Below are 22,508 nucleotides of genomic sequence, written 5' to 3' on the forward strand. Positions count from 1 at the left end.
CAATATGATCGGCAAACTAATTAAAACTAGGCTGGTTTCGAAAAGAGCCCAAATTTTGGTCATTTAATGGATGAAAAAAGAACAATTTAAATTCAGTTTGATAAAAAAATAGGATCAGCTCAGATTTATATGCACGGGTCTTCGGGTTATATTTCGAGTATTTGCGTATCATACTTAGGTGGATGGTTTTTGGAAATACTCACTTTATCCATTTTCATTTGTGCCCTGATATTTGCATAATATGAAACAAGGCCCTGAAATGCACTGTTACTTATTTCATCAACAAGCATACAATATAATATTTAGCACGATGGAAAGAACAAATAATTTAATTCCTTTATCTCCTCTAGAAATATATTTTGAAGAAGAATGATGTCATTGTCTGACATTAACTCTCAGTGCGTGTAATCCGCTCCAAACTAAAGCCTCTAACCGAAACAAAAGATTACTTATCAGAAATTGAAAGCTACAACACTTTTGTGCACCCCTACCAACCTACACTGCTTTTTTGTTTTGTTGTTTAACGTTATCAAAGCCTTGTGCTTTTAATAAACAAGATGGTACGAACAAACTTTACCGCATATTAAAATTCAGGGATAATCGGATTTCGGCATTATTACCTAATACGTGGGAGGCCTGAAAACGGCAAGCACTACTCTCAGCTTTTTCCCTCGTTATTATTCGTCACCATTTCTGGTGTACAGATGCATTTTACATTTAACAGTTCGTATGCTTATCTTCTTACAATCACGCATTGAGTTTACCGTCGCATTAAATTACAACGCAAGTTACAACTTTGGTGGCTCAATTGATAGATATTACTCAAGACACTCATTAAATAAACTCCCGTGTACACAATGACATCACCATTTCAATTCAAGCGTTTCTTAATGTTTGGCGATTCGATTACTGAATTCGCGTTTAATGAGTATCCACCAACTTACGAAGATGAGCCTCAATTTACACTCGGTGCCGGACTATCAAATGCATATGCCAGAAAATTGGAGGTTGTTCAAAGAGGATTTTCAGGCTACACTTCGAGGGATGCAGCTAAGCTTATAGGCCCAATTCTCAAGTATGAACATGACTTGAGGTCTGCAAACGAGAAAATCGTATTAGCGTATGCATTCTTTGGTACAAACGATGCTCGACTTCAGGGAACGAACCCGGAGAACAACCAGCATATCGATATCGACGAATACGTGGCAAACATGATGATGGTGGTGGCTGAATTTAAAAAGAGAGATATCCCAGTTATAGTGGTGACTCCAGGACTTCATGATCAGGAATTGTGGGCTAAGGTGTATCCAGAAGACATGGAGACAGGTGACTATAGAAGTTCAGCGATTAACAAGCAGTATGCAGATGCCATGGCTGAAAAATGCAGCGCTGAAGATATTCCGGTTGTCCATCTCTACAATTCAATGAAGCAATTTCTAGACGCACATCCTCAATTGAGCACTAGTGACTTGCTTGTGGATGGAATTCACCTCAAAGGGAAGGGCTACAAGATCCTGTATGATGCGATGATGAAGATTATCAAGGCCAGATACCCATCTTTGGATCCTACAAACATGAAACAGCGGTTTCCAGAATGGCGCTTTCTTGGTGATGACACGGTGTTCGAGTGATAATTGATCCCGGTAATGGCTCAAGTCGGGAATATTCGATTTTTGTTGCGAGTAAGGGTGGCTCAGCACAGCTGATATAATATATATTCTATATATATTGTAATTTATCATATCTATGCACATTGCATGCACAAAAAGCCCGTTTTCGAAATGCACGAGATCTCTGGGCGCTTAAGTCATCCCACTGTTGGGCAGGATTTCATTGCAAAAAGCATTCATATGAAAGTGTGTCTCGGCCTTCTTTCTTCATCTCAACCGAAACTCCCGACTTTATATAATACACCGATTCAAATGCATAGCTATTTTCATCAAATTATACGAAAAATTGCAATTTGCAAGTTTGGCTTACCTGGATCCCATTGCAAGACCCCATGCATACAATTGCGAGTCCGTTTGTATACCTGTAAGATGAACTAAATTGCGTAAGAAGACCATTACACTAAAAAGCCACAGGTGGGATGCCAGGTCCCTTTATTCGGCAACGTCTAATCGCTTTGTTCTCCTATATTTATCAAAAGCATTTTTCTTTTCCAAAATGGCCGCCTTATATTTCATTCTCGGTGGGCAGGGAAGTAGGGATTATTTAGTAGAGCTCAAGTATGGCGAACTACTCAGGATACTGCCCGGATATACAATAGGGGGAAAAAACGTTTTGTATGTTTTTCCGCTTCTTCCGCATTTTTTTCCTTCTTTTTCTTTCTTAGAAAATTTGCATCCCACTGAATAAGGCCCAGCTTCTATTTTCTGCCGTGGGATCTTTTGATGTATCCCACATCTGGCTGGATCTGACGATTTACGTCTGACAAGTACTTAAGCACGCTAATTTGCACTCGGACAAAGCAAGAATTTTCATCATCTGATTTTGTGTTACACTTGTTTGGTTTCGGCTGTTTTGCAACTCCAATTTTGTTGTTGGTAATCGATCTATAGTTGGTTTGATAGCGATTGTACAGATAGCGAAGGTTGATTGTATCCCGCGCTAAACACCACAGGGAGAGAAAAAGATAAAAGAGATTTTTTAAGACAAAGAAAAAGCGGGCTGGGGAAAAAAGGTAATATAATAAATCTACCAGCACCAACAAACCAAGGCGAAGCGAAAATTTCGGGTATCACTTGTTATTTATCAGCTTATAAGCAATTTGCCAATTTACAACAGAAGCCAAATCTTTAGAGACTAGATTGTTTTTCCTTTGTATCAGAGTGTCTGTTTGTTTGCGATTCCGCATTTTGTTTTCTCGTTGTTTCTGCAACCACTAAAGGTATAGTGATAGCAAAAAAGCAGGATCAAGCACAGGCAGCAATACAGAGCTTGTACAGAACCAGCAAAGTACGCAGGAAAGGAACTTCCGCGTTCAGGTTAGATACAGATAGCATTTACAGGAAAAGGGAGAAGAGTGCAAAGTAGTGAATATTGAAGGAAGACAGATTTAAAAGAAGATGTCGGTCCCTTTAGGTACAATCATCTACATTGCAGTGAAGCCGATCTTCAAGATATACTTGATTATCGGCGTGGGTGTGCTCATGGCGAGGCTGAATGTGTTGACGGTGGACACATCGAGAAACATCAGTTCGTTGGCAGTGATGGTTCTCTTGCCGGCTTTGGCGTTTGATAAAATTGTGACAAACATCGACAACAGCGATATCAAGCAGATTGCGACGATTGTCATTGTGTCCTTCTTCATGATGGGCTCCGGAAGCATAGGTACGTTCCTGATTGGTGCCGCTCTCGGGTGCCCCGTGAGCTGGTACGGTGGACTTTTGTCGTGCGGTCTTTTACCGAACATTTCTGATCTCCCGATTGCATACTTGCAGTCCATGGAGAGTTCAAACATCTTGAAGCATGTGGACAAGGGAGTCTCGTATGTGTGCATCTTCTTGGCGCTCCAGATGATAGTGCAGTTCAACTTTGGCGGCTTCAAGTTGATCGAGTTGGATTTCCGCAAGCAGCTCAATTCGGACGACGAGGAGGACGATTTAGAGCAGGGAGCCGAAATTGGGGACAGTGACGCCATTGTGGATGGTTCGACCCCCGCGGGGGAAACCCACACACCAGGTGAAGGTACCAGCAGTCTGCAGGAAGACTCTGCGGGCTCAACTTTGCTAAAAGAGGCCTTACCGAGCTCCGAGAGCACTTCCGGCGAGGAAAACACAAAAACTGGCGATGCCAGGCACAGGACAGTGCGGGCAACGTCACCATCGCCAAGAATAACGGCTGAAGGACCCCAGGAAGAGGCCGCAGAGCAGGAGGAAACAGCTCCGATATCGCCGACATCGACCCTAAGTTCGCTGGATTCCATAATTGACAATGCATCGGTCAATCCACGCAACAAGGCCCCGGAACCTCTCTACCGCGGGGACAGTGTCGGTGGGCACAGTGCACTATCGCGGTTGGCATCAAGGTTGAGCTACAGTTCGGCACTAAGCCGTAAGGCAAGCGTTCCAGACTCGATCTTGAGCACGACGAATTCCAGGACCCAGGCCCCGGAGAACATGGATGACATTGTGAGGGTGTACTCGCACTTCAACGAGCTCAAGCAGAGCAAGGAGGAGGAGAAGGAGCGCAAGAGAATGGAGAAACTCGAGTCTGGCACCAGCAGCACGTCCAGTTCGTCGACTTCGCTGGGTTTGGAGAAGCAGCCGGGCTTAGGCTTTATTGCCAGGAAGAAGTACCAGCTGCAGAAGGCCAAAAGAGGCCTCCGCAAGACCAAGAAGACCTTGCGGCACCTTGATTACTGGAAAATCTTCAAAGAAGCCGTGAATGTTCTTCTCACGAGTACTTTGAAGCCCTGTTCCGTGGCCGTTGTGCTCAGCATCATCGTGTGCATGATTCCCTGGGTCAAAGCGCTTTTTGTGTTCACCGACCAGGCCACAATGCCCAATGCTCCCGACCACCAACCTGCACTTTCTTTCCTCATGGACTTCACATCTTACATTGGTGCTGCCGAGGTCCCGATCGGGTTGCTTCTTTTGGGAGGAACCATAGGCCGGTTGTCCTTGAGTAAGCTCCCCGCTGGAACCTGGAGGACCCCAGTTGGAGTCACGTTCTTTAAGTTGTTTGTGTTTCCAGTCATCGGATGTGCTTTGAACTCCAAACTACACAAGGACGGCCTTTTCTACAATGAGGACATCCTTTACTTCATCTGCAACATCAACTTCTGCCTTCCGCCGGCAACGTCGCTTATTTACATCACCGCATTTTACACGCCCGTTGGCTCAAAGTCCACTTTGCAGATGGACTGTCTTGCTTTGGCATATATCTTCCACTATATATGCTTGGTTGTGTGCCTACCGTTTGTCACTTCCTACACCATGAAGGTCGCTTTGGGATACTGATTTAGACTAGACTATTTTGTTCCTGCATCGCTGTATATTATATAACACATTAATTTTCGTTTATTATGGGGCTGTCTTGCGTAGTGTTGTATAGTATAGTGCTTGCTATATTTATTTATTTATTCAATTTATTTATTTTTTTTTTTTTCTTTACTTATTTTATTTTTCTTCCTCTCTCTTTGCTTGCTCTTCTTCTCATTATTCACATACACTCCATCCCAGAACCAAGCCTCCCAATATGCGAATAAATGTGTCGATCCCACTGGCACTCTCTAGATTGGCAATATACTGGCTGATTTCCGTATTCACAGTATGCCTCATCCTTCTTCCCTGGTCCATAATCGCGTGGATGCGGTTTTACCAGATTCTCGTACCAAATCCAATAGTTTCGCATCACCTCACTTTTGACTACGTATTCAAGAACAGAGGGCCGTTTGCCGTGGCCAATTCGCACGATTTCATCCAGAGCTTGGTCGCCATATACGAAAAATCGCAATCTCTCCAGGCCGATCCGTCTTTAAGGCACAATTCTCTCTCTAACTTTGAGGTTACTCTCAGGTACAAATACGCTGATATGGGTGGCAAAGACCACCAAGACCCGCTGGTAGGCCTTCGATTTTCGATCCTCGATGATTCCTTACTCAACAATAAGCTCCGCCCATGGGAAATCAGCCCGCATTTACTTGATGAGAAGTCGAAGCACACCAAATTATGGCCAATAACAGACAATCTCCCCGGTATAACGCGTTTCGATCAAACTACAAACACGCTCAGGTCGAAGGCAATTGAGTGGCCTCTGCATAGATCAACGGTGAATGCCTCAGATGCGATTCCCGTTGCTGAAAATACGGAATTACGCGGAAAAAAGCGGTCTTCCAGCCTGCTATCTTTCTGGCCAAGCTTTTTGTCAAAACACGTTTCTGCAAACTTGGAAACGGTTAGCAGTAGCAGGCGGGGAATCTACCACTCGAGAACAGCGTGGCTTCTCAAGGATAGCACAATTGAGCTTGTTCCATCGTGGGTAATGAAGTATGTACTGCCTCCATTTCTGGCGGGACTGCTTCGGTTTGGCAAATTTCACGATTCCAATCTGGCGGATGTGAGCTTTCCTGCAGAGAAGTTGCCGATGTTCAGCTCGCAGGCTTTGCAAGGCATTCTTGAGGATAGCAAGCACATCAAGTTGATTGTAGAGTTTGCCAACCCATCGATATTTATCACTTCTGCAGATCTTGACTTTACCGTCAAGTTCAAGGGGTTCAGGCATTATCTTTATCACTACAAGGCGGCTTCATTTATTCTTGGTGTGGGTGCGTTTTGGGCTATCAGCTCGGCCATTTGCGTTGTTTTGAGCTATGGCATGTTTCTCTGGATTAAAAGCAAGCAATCGAGTGAAGTGAAACAGTTGGGAAAACGGCCAACTGCATTAATCACATCTGTTTCCACGTCGATTGAAGATTCTTTGGATGGTGGTAAGGATTCTGGGTGAGGAGCAGGCAGTGAATATGTAATGAAGTTGATGATGTGATAGGTTGAAACGATGTTGGGATGAAGTTAATGAAGCTATGAAGCTTTTGAAGTTTCAATAATGAAACTTTTACCAGCCTGCCCATTACACCCTCCCCCTCTATTTTTGATTATGCTTTATTAATTACATATGATTTTAATGTTAATGCAGCACGCCGTTGGGGCGTAAAAATAAGAAAATGCTATGTGTGTATGTATGCTTTGTTAAAATGCTAGCGGTAAAGAGAAAGAATATCATGCATTAATCCTGATCTTCCGGTGCCATCCACGGAATCTGGCTTTTGAGCTTTGAAATGAAGCTATCGTAAACGGGGACTCCACTAACATATCCACAGATGTTTCCACCTAAGTCATCAGGTGTGGAAGTGAGCCTGGAAGGCATAAAAGCCGGCTGAAGTGCGAACTTGGTCTTTTTTGCAGGCTTGATTGACGAGTTGAACTCCTTGAGACGGTGGAATACAAACGTGTGCAACTCGGAGACGCACTGGTTGTACTCGTAGATGCCATTTGCGAAAAACAGGGCTGATTTCAGGATGGTCTTGTCGAATATTGATTTCTGGCCATGTGCGAGATCCGGGATCAGACTCGAAACTGCAGACATCATCAATAAAGAAGACGATTCGCTTGAAGAACCGGTTGAACCGGATGATTCGGACTCGGAACTGCGCCCGGAAGAACTCTGGGGAAGTCTGAGGTTTGTCTGCAAGGCAGGAATGTTTGGTGAGGCCATAACATCGATGTCAAGGTCTGTAGTTGAATCTATCTGATCGTCAGTCGAGGATGCCGTGAAATTGGAGATGAAAGCTTCAAGATCTGGCAGGCAAGGCTTGGTGTTCTGAATGAGGACCCTACTTCCAGCAAAAAAGCTCTGCCCAGATTGGGTTTGGGCACTTGAGTTCAACTCGTGCAAACTCTGGTAGCTGGCACTAACCTTGAGGTCGTTGTTTATCAGCTCAAACCTGTATTGAGGTAGAGGGAGCTCTGTGGAGGCAGCATTTAGCTCTGGTGGGACAAACTTCATGCTGTGCTGCTTCTTTTTGCGTTGCAGCTTCTGGATCGACTCGATATATTTCGAGGATGAGGTGAACTGGTCCAAGAAATCTAGCGAGGAGGCTGAAGACTGCGGAGACGAGGCTGAAGCCATTGAGGAGAGTAAAGAGAGAGATGAGGAGGTTGAAGAAAGTGATGGAGACGAGGTGGAAGATCCGAAAATGCGTGGAGGGGTTTGCAGTAGGGACTCGTAAGAGTCTGAGGTGTTGTTTCTGTCTTCTTCTTGCAATTTTTCGAGTAAAGAGACTTTAGGGGGAGTAGAGGAGGTGTTGGAAATGTCTTTTGAAGTATCTTTGGAGAAGTCTTTGGAGACATCTTTGGAAGAGTTCCTGGAAGCATTGTAAAAAGTATCTTTCGAAGAATTCCTGGAAGCATTGTTAAAAGTATCCCTGGAAGAATTCCTAGAATCATCCCTAAAAGTCGACGCTAACATATTTCTACTCATACTGCCCTTCAATGCATCCCCAGTTTCACCCCCTCCCCTCCTCTTCGCCCTCTCAGACCTCATCCTTACACCCATTCGGTGAAGTGACCCGCGCCTAAACAGCCGCGAGACCCAGCTATGCGAATGCTTCTTCGTGTGCCCACGAGAGAGGATCCCAGAGGCCATATTGCCGGGGGATTTGCCGCCGGTATCTGCCAAGGAGTCCCCGGACGGCGGGTCGGAGGACTTCCGCCCTGACACCCGTGCACCAGAAAGTTCTGGATCGTCGCTTTCCGACGCGTCGATCTCCGCACCGTCGTCCACCCCCTTGCTGCTGACGGCCAAGCCGGCACAAGTGTAGGCGGCATCATCCAAAATATCGTAGGCCAAGGCCCGGATGGGCTCTGTCTTGGTTGCCGAGCAGAAAGAGGGGTCCATCTGCTGGATGATGATGCGTTTGTTGATGATTGGGTCGTCGGGACTGAAAGAGACGGTTTTCGTGAGCCGGAAAGTCTTTTTCAGCAGCAAGCAAACGGCCTTGGTAAGTCTCTCGCGTGCAATGGAGTCGCCAAAGGACCTGGCGGCACGTTCCGCCAGACCGAGAGAGTCCTGCCCGAGCACTTTCCAGACCAAGAGCCGGATGTAGAAGGAGCGGACGAGCGGAAGGTAGTGGCCGAAAAATGCAAGCCACATCTTCTCGGAGACGAGTCTGGACGCCAAGTCCGACTTCACCGGCTGGTACGTGTTCTTGCCGCTCGACATCTGGTACTCCGGGATGAGGTCCCAGCACTGGTAGATGATCGACAAGCCGCGGAGCTCGCAGGAGATGCTGGCTGAGGCCAAAAGCTTGAAGAACACGGCGATCCAGAACGACCAGTCGATCGTCTGCCTGCTGGCAATGTACGCAGAACCCTCGGCGGGAAATTCACACTTCACGGTGCGGGCAAACTTCACGAAAAGCTGCAGTATGCGGTCGACCGACGCGGTCTGCAGGACTTTGGTCTGGCAAACGAGGATCTTGAGCACATTTTCGGCCATGCGGACGAAGCAGCCACTGGAAATCGATTCTGCCGCGCACTTTGGGTTCACTATGAGGTCTCGCAAGACTTTGAGGATCTTCAGGGGAGGTGATGGGAGGGAGAGAGAAGCGGGGGGTGCGATTCCGCTGGAAAATGTAACTGGGAAGGAGGAGGATGCGGAGAATGGTTGTATGTGGGGGGAGTGAATGGATGGTGATGGTGATGATTGTAATGATTGCATTGATTGTGATTGTATTGATTGTGATTGCATTGATTTCATTGATTGCATTCGCATTGGTTGCATCGTTTGCACCCGCATGTGAGAACGAACTCCTGTCCGCATGTGCCAGTCGAAAATCTCATAAACGTGGGTGGTGACAACAAGCATGCCCGGTAGTGCACACGTGTGCAGGCTGTCAGTGCCCCAGGCGGGCTTCGAACGCAGGATCTGCGAGCAGATGTGCATGTAGTGGCGCAAAAAAGAACAAAACACGTCGATGGAGTCCAGCGATGCCCAGCGAGCACACCAGGTGCCCCGGGTGTCCTGGATGCCCTGGATCTTGCCCTTGGGCGGGTACACCGAGTTCAGGAATCCGGCCTCGACCCGGAACCGCGTTTTTCGGGGGCTTTCCGCCATCACGGGCCCCATATACTTGGGAACGAGCCCCGAGACGTCTTTCAACGCCTGCAAAAACGACTCCCGGGCAGTTTGGGAGCCTGGCGAGTGTCTGAGTGCCTGCTGCCCCGGCTGGAGCCCCAAAACACACATGTCGTGCACCAGGGTGTAGTTTTTCACCTTTGTGTTGAGGAGAAACGCCAACCCGTGGCAGATACGAGGCACCCAGAAGAAGGAGTAGGCGAAAATCTTGCCGGCGAACGCCGAAACCGCCACAGACACGTGTTTGACCGAAAGCCTGTCCACGGCAAGGCCGAAAGTCTGCAGCAGGAGCTCACTGTACGTCTGGGCGAGCTGCACGGCCTGCGATTGCAGTTTTGAGCCCGGTGTGTCGCCCAGAGTGCGGCAGACCTCCCACTCGGGCCGCGAAACTATCCGCGAGATGCACTCCAGATAGCAGTTGCGGTCCAGGGACACCAACTGCTGGAAATGGCCCGTTGTGGCCGCCAAGAGCGACTTCCACCAGCCAATCAGCACGCTGCACGATGCAGAAACGAGCAGAAACGACTGTGGGGCCGGCTGCAGCCTGGAAGAGCCGAAATTCGGCCTCTGCCTCAAGTACGGGAGTAGCACTAGCCGGAGGATGTTTGTCTTGGTGGTTGTGTATTTCTTGATCGAGTCAAACTTGCTAAGTGCTCTCTCCAGCTTCTTGATCTTTCGGACAGGCGTTGACGCCGTTTTTCCGCCCGATGCCGACGGAGACGACGACAAGGACTTGAGCCGGCGGCTTGCTGACCGTGCCAGGCTCCCACTGCTGTAATTCTGCGTGTAGTGAAAGTTCTGTGCCAGAGTTTTCATGATGAATCGGCAGGAAGCTTAAGATGGTTTAATTAGGATGTCCAGTGGTTTATTCGGAGAGGGTATAAGGATGGTATTGAATTTAGTCAAGATGATCTAATCAAGATGCTCTAGTCAAGATGTTCTAGTCAAGAGGATCTAATCAAGATGTTCTAGTCAAGATGATCTAATCAAGATATTCTAATCTTGAGGAATAATCAAGATGCTCTAATCAAGATGTTCTAGCCAAAATACCCTAATCAAGTTGCTCTAAACAAGACGCTCTGATAGAGTTGCTATAATACCCTAATCAGGATGCTCTAGTCAAAATGGTTAATACCTTAATGGAACTTATCCAACTATCTAAGCTCTAATCAATATTCTAATACCTAATATCTAAGCTCTAACCAAGCCTGTTGTGGTCTATCAAAACCAACTGGTACTGCTAAGGCAGAAACTGTAACTTCCAACGTTCTGATCCTGTGCTCTCGTATTGATGTAAGCGAACGAAATTCCGAGAGTTGTACAGACCAATAAAAAGTGAGCAATGCAAGCTCAATCCAATGCTATTCTTGGCTGTCTGCCTATGACAAGAGAATGAACAAGAATGAAACCAAGATGATGCTGAGATGATGTTGAGATGATGTTGATATAGGTCGAGATATAGCTGAATGAAGTTGAATGAAGTTGAATGAAGCGATAGATATAGCCGGCCTGTTTTCACACTGTGTGAGCGAGTGATCGAGGAAGTATTTTGCACGGATCTTGAAAAGAAACCGAAGGAATGAGATGAAATACGTGAAAATAAATGAAAATGAATAAAGTAGAAATAAATCAAGCTTTTATTTTAGCTTACGAAGCGATCGGAGACAGCAGGAAATGCTGAAAAACTTATTCACACCCACAATAAAAATGGCAGTTGAGATGGAAGATAATAGCGAGAACAATGGCGAGATAATGCTGAGACTTTGTCAGGATTGTGGGCTTAGAAATGCAAATGAACAAGTGGCTGGCACCAGAAAACTGAAATTATATAAAGCAGGGGCACAAATAATTATTTACATATGGCTTAGCAGCCTCCGCAATAAGGAACAATGTGTGAACATGTAGCAGTAACGTCAGAGGAAACGGGAAAAAAAAAAAAAAAAAAAAAAAGCCGACAAACAATCGCACGGTCGGTGGTGAATGGAAACAGTAATCAAGACAAACAAATGAGCAGGAGAAAAGTTAAATGGAAGAAAAAATCAGCATATGTGAGTTGGCTTGTTGCCGGCCGGAGCCAGAATGCTATATTTAGCCAGCAGGTCACAGAGAAGAATCTGTAATTTTATTTTTATTTTTTTTTCGACTTTTGGCGTTCAGTCATTCACCGGATAATGCGTGAAAACAATGCAGCCAGCCGAAGGGGCTTTCTTTTGCTTCTTTTTTTGTCCGGCGTTTCTTGTGGGTTTGAGATGGGCGAAGTTACATAGATTTGTGAAGATATAGTATGGAGGGAATGTGGAGGTTTGAGCTTGACACACAATGTTTTAAGTGTTTGGTGGAGTACGCTACTAAGCATTTTGAGGTGTATTACGAAAACTACTGCTTGGATTTCTATAGTTCCACACTAAGTATACTAGTGAATGGTACCTGAGTTTTATTTGGGCTAATTGTTTGGTGTAAGGATGGTGTGCCAACTGTGGTTTGTGGATTGTTTCTGGTGTGATGTCACAAGGTTCACTACACGAATAGTAATGAGTAATGATAGCAAGCATAGATGTGCTGTCAAGTTTGTGAGTCTTTGACATTTAATGGTGATTCAGATTGCTTATCTGCGTTAAACTGAGGAAAAAGAAGTTATGGCTTTGGCAAATTTTGTATCTCAAGGGATTCTCAGTGTAGCATCTTGAACAATTGGGTATTTCACATTCCGATATTAGCACTGAAACAGTAATAGGAAATATCCACTGAATATCCACAATAATCAGCAGTATGTCACAGTAAGAGTTCCACAAGTGTGATATAAATTTCTTTAATCAGTATTACACACGTATGTCAAAGTGTGCATTTTATGGTAAGTATTCCGTAGTTACTATACAGTCACTATTCTACAGTAAGTCTTATATTCATAATTAGTCCCGCAGCTTGGATTTCTATGCCATTCTTCACTTAAGTGGAACCAGTGTAAGTATATCTCTTACTTGTGTACTATATTTAGTACTCCTTAATTATTCTTCAAATGTATTTACAGTACATAAAATGTAAGAAATTCTTTGACTAGTTTTATGCTCAATATCTTCACTTGATACACTATAGGAATTTAAGCTTCATTTCTATTACATATTCTTGCACTTTATAACTTTTTGATTTGTAGTTCTTTGCTTAAAAGAAACTTTTTATCAGGGAATTGACGTTACATCGACTGCAAAGTACCTAAATTAGATTTTTAAGTAATCTGCGCCGTGCTACTATAGTCAACTAATTTACAATATATATAGTAGTATAAGAATAGACACAAGTTACAATTTTACAGTATCTCTGTATACACGAAGTATCCTAGTGTTGAAATACCCTGTATAAAATAAAGTCTACGATAATTATATAGCAGCAATGTCATCAAGTATTTAATTAACTCTCCTATTCTGCAGCAAGTATAGCAAGTATCCAAGGGTGCACTTTCAGCAGCTATTTCTGCTATTTGGTACTATGTAGTTATTGTTCTATTATTTGTACTATTCAGTAATGTATATATTCATTGATTATTTATTTGGACACCGTTCATTCCCTATTGCATTTTTACACCACTGGTTTAGTTGATATTTAATACTGTATTCTGTTCGCATTTCCGGTTGTTTTTATTCCTTTGTATGCACAAATATCAGTAGCTATTTAGCTACGAGTTACTTTTTATTCTAAAGTAATGCACATTACTATGCACTAAATATATCGGTACTGCTTTCTTTTATCCAGAATCCGACTATTATTCGGTCATCATTATGTTGCAAGTACTAGTTTATACCACTAATCATATTTTAATGGTTACACTACCACCAGTATTTAGCGTCTGTTCAGAACCGTTTACAAATATTCATTATTTGTTACTAATTGTACTCATCCCTTTCATAATTTTCCACTATTTCAAATGTTATTATTCACTACCACGCAGTTATTATTATTTATTAGTTAATACTTTCCCTGTAACTATTGCACACACCATATTACTATACAGTAATATTCACTACCTTCAATACTATTTAGCAGTAGCTGTAATCATTTAGTTACACTTCTAATGTTTATCACTAAGTCGCAAATACTTTCTGTATTAAATTTCATGAACTGCTACTATTCATTCAGTGTTCTTCAAGTACGATTCACGATAATCTAAATAAATATTGAGTACTACTTGGTTACCATTATAACAAGTATGATAGTAACAATAAGTACTATTCATTAAACTTTTGTGTACTATTGAGTAGTCTCACTGAGTTAGCAGTTAGTGAATATCGAATTACTGATTCTTATTCACCGAACTGTATTATTCATTATGATTGTATTCAGTGCTATTGAGTATTATTCAAACTGTAAATTATGAGCTAAATACTATTAATTAAACTAAACTGTACCATTCACTACTAAACTAAATATTCAATGACCATTAACTAAACTACCAAGCCTAATATTCATACTATTAACCAAACTACTAAACTGAATGCTCACTTAACTATATTTTTAACTAAGCTAGTAAGCTTAATATTCCAAAAATGCTATTAACTACGCTAAACTAAATGACTAAGCATAATATTCACAAAATACTAGTAACTACTGCTAGACTAAATACTATTTACTAAACTACTAAGCTTAGTATTCATTAAACACCATTAACTAAACTATTCACTAAGCACTATTAACTACTATCAAACCAAACTATTCACAAAAGATTATTAACTAAACTATTCACTAAAGACTATTAACTACTACTAAACTAAATGACTACTAAGCTTAATATTCATTAAATCCTATTAACTACGCCAAACCAAATGACTAGGCTGAATGTTCACTAACCATTAAAAACTACTAAACTAAATGACTAAGCATAATACCATTAACCACTGCTAGACTAAACACTATAACCCAAGCTATTCATAAAATACTATTAACTACACTATTCACTAAACACTATTCACTAAACACCATTAACTAAATACTATCAACTAGTACTAAACTAAATACTCAATAACTATTAACTATACTATTCACTAAACACTATTAACTACTACTCGACTTAATATTCAATGACCATTAACTAAACCACCACACTCTGCACCTACCTGTAGTTCAAGACAGTACGCTTCCCCCTTGGTAGGAGCCCCTGGTCGGGGCCGTCGTTGTAGAAGGAGGCGGAGCCGATACGGGAGCTGCGTGGGTCGTACTGGGGTCGTAGGGGGCGGTGGAGGCGGCGTTGAGGGAAGCTGCCGCGGAGGACGGGGCAGAGGGCCTGGTGGGTCCGTGGTGGCCCCTGCGGGAGCCCCTGGTGCGGCGGCGGGCGAAGGAGGCGGCGAAGGAGGAGGCTGCGCCGTAGGCGGGCCCGGTGGGGCTGAAAAGAGCCCGGCGACGGGACCGGGAGGCCCCCAGGGAGGAGCCAGTTCCGCCAGAAGTGTCCGAGGACACGGTGAGCGTACGCAGCAGCTTGTGGTAGTCGTACGGGGTGAAAACGTCGAGGTGCAGGTGGGCAATCTCGCCGTGGAAGTTGGCGGCAAAGAGCTCGAGCATGGCCTGGTGCTGCGGGTGGAGTTCCGCGGGCACAATCATGCCGTGGAGCTTCAACAGGCGGCAGAGCAGGGCGACAAGGCGGTGGAGGCGACGGCGTAGCCCCCGGGCAAGGCCCCGGTAGCGGCGCAAGGGCTGCCGGTTGGCCGTGGCCAGCTGCTGCTCGTTGTCCCGGGCGAAAAACTCCCGGTACTGGCCCATTCCGCCGTTGACGGGCGAGTCGACGGACCCGGCGAGGATCCGAGACAGGTTATCGAACATGGAGCTTGCGGCGATCGACTTCAACGACGCACCATCCCGCAGATTCTGCTCGATGAGCATCTCGATCGACTCGAGTTCGTCCTGCTTCTGCGAGAGGCTGCGGATGGCATTCTCGATCGGCGAAAGCCGAACGGTCTGCGTCCGCTCGATTTCCGACCGGTTCATCAGCGTCGGGAACGTCAGGCACGTCGTGAACGTCGACTCCTCGGTCCAAAGGGTGAGTGCGGACTTGCTGCCGGGAAGCCGGCGGCTGGACACGAACGTGTTGAGGTCTTTGCATTCCGAAAACTGCTGTGCTGCCTGCGATGTCTGCTGTTTGGCCAGCGACGATTCCATGCTGCTCAAGTGCGAAGTTTGGATTGTTGAGCTGGAGTCTGTGAGTTCTGTTGCGAAGCTGTCGCAATCACTTTCATCAGTTTCGTCAGTTTCATCGGTTTCATCAGTTTCGCTTTCGTTTTCACTTTCGCTTAATTTTTCGCTTCCTGCATTTCCACTTCCTCCAATTCCACTCCTTCCACTTCCGCTTCCTCCAATCCCACTCCCCCCACGCGGCTTCACTATCTTCACGTGCAAATACCGTCCCACCGGAGGCTGTGCTAGCACAAGAAGCTTGGCAGCCTCCTCATCATTGCCAACAACGCGGGATCCCGGATAAAGCCGGGTCAACCGGCCACTGATAGAAGAGATGTGCTCGTACGGAAGACCCTCATATATGAACTGCTTGCTGCGGAACGACTCCGGGAACCCGGAGCCTATGAAACTCACCTTGAAGAACGTCGGGTCGAGTCGATCGACGTGCTGGTACTCCGCATAGAGCCGCGAAAGCTGCCCGTGGCACGCACTAAGTCCGTCCAAATCGAAATTGTACTTCTCGTACGCATCGAGAAGCGACTCGTACACCTCGATGGCCTGCACGTGCTTGCCGGCACGTGCAAACTCCTTCGCTATCAACATGTAGAGCTCCGCCTTGCGCTTGAACACCGTCTGCCGCGGGAGGTTCGGGCGCGTCGACGCGTCGATGTACGCGTCGATCGACCAGTCGTACGTGTCCGCGAGGAGCTGCAACGAGAGCGCCGCCTGTGCGTGGTTGCCCTTGTCCAGATTCGACGCGTACATCTGCGACACGAACGACTGGAAGAGCTCGGGTCGATCGACGTCCATGAGGAACCCGGAAATCCGGATCTTGTAGAATGTGCGGTCGTCGTCGAATTCCGGGTCGTCCGGAATCGACCCAAGCCCGACGAAGCTATCGAGGTACGCGCCGATCGTCGTCACGTAGCGGTCGACCGACGCGCGTGCCACGTCCTCGCGGTCCAGTCTCTCCAGTAGCATTTCTCGCAACCCATCGGCGAAATCCCGAATGTCCGCTGTCCGGGGCACATAACCGCAGGGCCGGCTCTCAAACAAGTCGTACAAGGCGGTGACGGACCGCTGCTCCAACACAAACAACAGATCGTCACCCTGTTGGTCCGATGTTGGCTGCAACGCGGCGGAGTTCTCGGCGGCGACGATTTCCGACGCGACGATCGACCAGACGGCGTCGAGGCCGACCTGCTTGCATTTGGCGTTGTGCTGCATGCAGAGGGCGAAGAGAAACGTGAGGAAATCCACGGCTGTGTCTGCAGGCTGCTGCTCGATCAGTGAGCTTTGCATTCCGCCGAACCGCCGGACGTGGAATCTCTGTTTGTCCTGGTCGCCCGCGGGGAGCCCGATAGCGTCCCACAGGTGCTCGAAAAATGCGGCCGCGGGCCCCCGCGAATCCCCGGTGAGCTTCAGGCAGCCCTTGCGGGGGATCTCCGCGAGGTGCTCGAGAGCGACAGGGCGCGCGGTGGCCGAGAGGAGGAAGCACGCGAGAAGTTTCGCGGTGAGGGCGGGTGAGTTAGCGGGGGAAATCAATTTATCCTTTGAAGAAATTAAATTATCCCTTGAGGAAGATAAATTATCCCTCGAAGAAACCAAATTATCCCTCGAAACTAAATTATCCCCTGAAGGAGTACCTGAGGCAACCCCCAAACTACTTGCCGAAGGGGTTCCTAAATTATTTCCTAAAATAGGCACCACTAAACTTCCGAGACTCATATCCCCAAATAATTCTATCGCCTGTCCCACGCCACTCACCACCAACGCCTCGAGTGAAATCCACCGGGTGCCCGGGAAGTACCGGGCGGAGAGCATGGCGCGGAGCGCAGTGACGGTTTCGCCGAGGGCATCGGGCGACGCGAGGGACACCACGCCGGGCGCACCCAAAAATTCGTCCAAGGGCGCAAAGATTGCGGACTGCGCCTCGAACGCGCCGGGGTCCTCCGCATAGCGCCGGATCGAGTCCGCGCGCGCATGCGCCACGCGCACAAAGCTGCAGAACACAACCGCCAGCTCGATCAACACCTCAGAAAACATCTCATCTGTGACAATCGAGTCCATGGTGTACCGCGTGAAGGGGTAGCAGATCGGGAAGAGCTGCGTGTACGTACGCTTGGGGCGGCCGAGCGCGCCGGAGTGCGCCAGGTGTTCATGGAAGCGGTTGAATGCGCGGCACAAGAACGGCAACGAGCGGAAGAGCGCGATGGCGGTGCCAGGTGCAAGCACGTTTGCGTGTGCATGTGTACGCGAGTGCGCATGCGCATGGCCGCTGTCTGGCGCACCCCCTGTTTCCGCATACGGCACCGCAAGCAGCACGCCGAGCGCAAGCCGCGCGCACTCCAAGTCCACCGTCGGGTTCATCAACACACGGTACGCAATCTTAAAGCAAGACACCACGAGCAACTGCCTCGATGCGGGAGTGCCCTGGCGCATGATAAAGCCGTGCAAGAGCCGGCGCATAAACAAAAGTTTCGTGATGAGCACAGAATGCTCGCGCCCCCTGCGCCGGTTGACAAGCGCATTGGCGCTATCATCGGGGAGCGATGCAAGGCCGCGCAACCCGGTGGCGCCAATCCAGGACGCTGCAAACGACGCGAGTTCCGCCACCTGGAAACTGCGCGCCAACACGTCGAGGTAGAGCTCAAGAGTCTTAAGCACGAGAAGCTGGTCAGTGATAAAAGTCTCCTTGCGCGAGGCGAGGAACGCGGCAATAGCGTCCACGAAGCGATAGCCGAGCGCAGCGAAGTCGGCGCGCCGGCGCAGGGACGCATCCGCAAGGCGCAGCACGAGCACAGAGGTGCGGCAGAGCGCGCGGCCCGTCGAGTCCCAGTGTGCGGCAAAGCCCGCAAAGTGCACAGTCAGCAGCGCAAGCAGGCGCTCGCCGACACGCGGCATTCCACCCCGGTACTCGGCGAAAAAGCGGTCGAATAGCACAGCCTGGTCGTTGTGGCGCGCGATCGTCACGTCGAGCATGTGGACGATCGACTCGAAGACGGCGCCCTGGCCTGCGTCTGGCGCACACTCGAGCATTGCCAGGAGCTCGAGCAGCAACTGCGCAAAGAAGCGCGACATGGTTGCGGAGTCGCAGCGCCGGAAGCGCTTCATCAGCGCAGGGAGGTCTGCGGCGCCACCCGCACCCGCGCCTGCGCCTGCGCTTCCACCTGCGCCCCGCCACGACAACACCTCTCGCGCAGCAGGGTCCATGTTGTAGGACGTGCCTACATACTGTAGCGCAACCTCCAAAACAGCAATCCCACTACTTCCCTTGCCCACAATATCCACACTCTGCATCTGCTTCTGGTATAATCCCGTATCGTACACCCTATCGCCATCGCGCAGGAGGAATTTGCCGCTTCCAATGTGGAAACCGTTTGCGTAAACATCGAATATCAAGCTGTCGGTCTTGGCTGCGCAGGCCTTGCCTATTCCGGAAATCTGGACAACCTCATCTAAGCTTTCACCCGGCGCAACCGTGAGAAACTGCCATGATGGCTGGCTGGCGTCGTTTGGACCGGACGCAAAGCGCATGCGCGGCGACGAGGCGCGGCAAGTCACGGTAAGAAACGTTCTTGCGGCAAAAGAGATGCCCAGATCTTTGAAGCGCGACACGCGCAAGTACACCAGCTCTGGAACCGGCGCATACGGATTGAAATCCAAGATGCCGACGGAAGCGAGCGCATTGGTGGCTGCGCCGTTCGACAGCGACGACACCTCTGTGGATGCGCGGTGCAATGGGGTGTAGAACTGCTGGTCGAAGGAGAGCGGGCCGGTCTGCGCTAACGCGTCCACCTCCGCAGATGCGCCTGCGGATTCTGCGGTTGGCACCGGCGCTTCGTCCAGCGCACTCTCTTCGCGGAGCTCCTTGATGGACAACACCAAGGTCTCTGCGCGGGGATTCACGGCGATTCCCTTGTCTGACCCTGTGATGATACGGTCGACGAGCTGGCCCCAGCCTGTGTTCTGCAGCGCAAGCGACATGGCCATCTTTTTGTTCATGGCGGCGAAAAGCGCCGGGTTGTCCGGGGATCCGCCGAGCGCAGTCTGTGCGGCGGTGCCGTCTGCCGGGAGGGTGTCCTTACCGCGCCTAGGCTGCGCACCCCCTGCGCTCGATGCAGGCATGTACGACGAGAACAGCTTGATGACGAACCGGTGCGCCTCGCCCGACGTGAGGTGGCCCTTCTTGCGTGAGAACACCCGCGAGATGTCGACGGCGCCAGCGCAGATGCCCTTGCGGATCTCGCGGAGGTGGTCGATCACCATGGGTGCGCCAGGGCGCCGGTTGCGCTCCGCCTGTTGCGCTGAAGCGGCGGGCGCAGGCGCTGATGCGCCTCCCGTATCCGCCGTCTGTCCGTCCAGCCGGATGTTCTCCGTCAAAATTGCAACCAAGTAGATCTTCCCGTGGTCCAAAACTGACGCAGGAATGTCTGAGTACAAAGCTGCGGACAGATTATCCAAGAAAACGGCCTGTCCACGACCAATCGAGACCGAAAAGGCCTGCGTCAATCGTCTTTTCGACGTGCGGAGGTACATCAGTGCGCTCATGCCGTCATAGCCGCGCGAAACGACCCCGGACGACCCACTGACCTCTTTGAAGTCGATGAGAAGGTTGGACGGCTGCGGCGCCTCGAAGTCGGAGTTGCGCTCCGGTAAAAACGGCATTCTGTCAATCATGAGAGGGTAGTTGGGGGAGAGCGCATCCAAGACCTGGTTCTGCGCAACCCGCGCAGGGTCGGCTGCGCTAAACATCTCGGCAGAATTCTCGTCGCGCGCCATTATGGCGGTTGACGACGCCAACTTGGAGCTCAGGTACTCGGCGAACTTGCGCGAGCGCAAGGCCACGTGCGCACCCGCGGCAGTAGCGCCCAGCGCGCCGCCATGCGCGCCGCCACTCGCGTCGACGCTACGCTTGTTGATGCGCCCGCCAGACGACGCAAGCAACTTAGCCGTCCGATTGAAAAGCATCACCGCCTTCTTGTGCGTCAGCTTCTGCTCGTACCGCGTAAGGAAATTGTGGCACAGATTCACCCGAATCTGGTCGAGTTCCTCAAAGATCTTCACCAACTTTCCAAAAAACTCCAAATCGTTCTCCGTGTACACAGAGAAGATGATTTTCGATAGGATCTTCATCTCCAAGCAAACCTCGTCCTCAATAGTGTCGGCTGCAAACGCTGCCAGCGGCAACTGCGGCCGTTTCTGCCTTCCGGCGGCATCTGACGCCGTTGAAGACGATGACGTCATCGACGAAATCGACGAAACCTCGTCGTTGTACGAGAGATCCGACAAGTCTGACGACGCCGACACGTTGCACGCGTCCTGGGCATCCGTGTGCTGCGTTCTACCGGTACCCACTGCGTCAATCGTCGCGCCATCGGTTGATTTTCCTGTTTTTGCCGATTTCTCCGTCTCACACGACTCAACCCTCTCGATCGGCAAATCCGCGCCCGTCTCGATCCTCTGCAGCCTCCGCCTCACCTGGACGCACGACCGCGGAACAACAACCGTGTGGATGTGGCTTTCCGGGAGCCTCGATAGCCCGGCACTCGTCGATGCCGCCAAATAATCCGCCGGAACCGGTTCTGAGGTGCTGTAGCCGCGAACCCACTTCGCAGCGTTGATGTCCCCGGCCCGGTCGGTCGTCTCGAACACGTACACGGTGTCCCCGGGGTACACGTTGTGGAAATGGTGCAGCAAGTGCCGTTTTGAGGACTCTGTGCCGCTTACCTTCTCAATTACCGAATTTGGCAGAAACGGTGTCACCACTCTTGTTGCAACCAGGTTTCCCAACGGGAACCATGCCTGCTTCGCTGCCTCCTTGTTTTCTGCCTGCTCCATGTTCTGCATGCTTGAATTCCTGTACTTTGATCTGTTAATCGCACTTTGCTTGTGCCCAGAAATGTGTGCTTTTGCTAGAAGAGTACCCAAAAGTATATGTCTCAGTCTGTTTTCCTGCTGCTGAGATCTTGTCTGCCTTCTTCTTACGCTGCTCTTTTGTTCTGTGCTAGCCTTCGTTGGCCTTTGCCTCTAACACTTAGCCTTTTCCTACTCTATGGCGCTTAAGCTGATGAAATAAAAAACGCGCCGAAAACAAATACCAAGCTTTAAAAGACTTCCAACTGAGTTCCAACTGAGTTCCAACCGAGTTCCCAACCAAGTTCTGCAGTCGCCCGCCAAAACAAACCAGCGAAAATATTTCGCACAACGGGCATTCCCTCCTGTTAATATAATGAATGCCCCGTGTTAACATTCTGATCGATCGTCTTTTCCAAACTGTATCCGTCCTAATTTTTTCATTTTTATTATTATTTTTTTTTAATACCTATTATTATTACTTTTTTTTAATACATATTCTATTAGTGCGACTCCATTCTAATCGGCGCGAAAAAAATATCAATGAGGACAATCCCCAGATGAATGAATGCGGTCCCCAAAAATGTTAATCCATCAGTACAATTCCACTATTGATTGGGTCCTGAAATTTGTCACTTTATTTTTTTTAATTTTTTTTTTTCTTGTTTCTCATACTTGTACCCCTGAATGCATCTCCTTTCCTTGCCAAAATTTCGCTATTTGCCTGCTAGTGCACTCTTCCTGTGCGTCGAAGCCAAATAATGAAAATTGACCATCAAAATATTTTGCTTCGTTCCACATTCTCCATCCTAAATGGTCCAATGTTTCAGGCTATTTTTTTTTTTTCTTTCCTACTA

General features: G+C 48.4%; 5 protein-coding genes across 5 annotated transcripts; 3 read left to right on the forward strand and 2 right to left on the reverse strand.

Annotated features, from left to right (window-relative positions):
* Positions 1-857: 857 nt before the first annotated feature.
* Positions 858-1,631, forward strand: BRETT_004697 (uncharacterized protein; the record flags this gene model as incomplete). Its single annotated transcript, XM_041283190.1, has 1 exon — positions 858-1,631. The coding sequence occupies one exon, from the start codon at positions 858-860 to the stop codon at positions 1,629-1,631; it is 774 nt and encodes a 257-aa protein (XP_041136542.1).
* Positions 1,632-3,068: 1,437 nt separating this feature from the next.
* On the forward strand, positions 3,069-4,964 carry BRETT_004698 (uncharacterized protein; the record flags this gene model as incomplete). The annotated part of the gene is made up of 1 exon (XM_041283191.1): positions 3,069-4,964. One exon carries the CDS (start codon positions 3,069-3,071, stop codon positions 4,962-4,964), a length of 1,896 nt encoding a protein of 631 aa, XP_041136543.1.
* Positions 4,965-5,202: 238 nt separating this feature from the next.
* On the forward strand, positions 5,203-6,450 carry BRETT_004699 (uncharacterized protein; the record flags this gene model as incomplete). Its single annotated transcript, XM_041283192.1, has 1 exon — positions 5,203-6,450. One exon carries the CDS (start codon positions 5,203-5,205, stop codon positions 6,448-6,450), a length of 1,248 nt encoding a protein of 415 aa, XP_041136544.1.
* Positions 6,451-6,729: 279 nt separating this feature from the next.
* BRETT_004700 (uncharacterized protein) lies at positions 6,730-10,455 on the reverse strand (the record flags this gene model as incomplete). Its single annotated transcript, XM_041283193.1, has 1 exon — positions 6,730-10,455. The coding sequence occupies one exon, from the start codon at positions 10,453-10,455 to the stop codon at positions 6,730-6,732; it is 3,726 nt and encodes a 1,241-aa protein (XP_041136545.1).
* Positions 10,456-14,763: 4,308 nt separating this feature from the next.
* On the reverse strand, positions 14,764-21,645 carry BRETT_004701 (uncharacterized protein; the record flags this gene model as incomplete). The annotated part of the gene is made up of 1 exon (XM_041283194.1): positions 14,764-21,645. A coding segment is annotated over one exon (6,882 nt), but the record flags the coding sequence as incomplete, so codon positions are not given.
* Between the last annotated feature and the right edge of the window lie 863 nt (positions 21,646-22,508).

The sequence above is a fragment of the Brettanomyces bruxellensis genome, chromosome 7, assembly GCF_011074885.1.
Source record: "Brettanomyces bruxellensis chromosome 7, complete sequence".
NCBI classification, from domain to species: domain Eukaryota; kingdom Fungi; phylum Ascomycota; class Pichiomycetes; order Pichiales; family Pichiaceae; genus Brettanomyces; species Brettanomyces bruxellensis.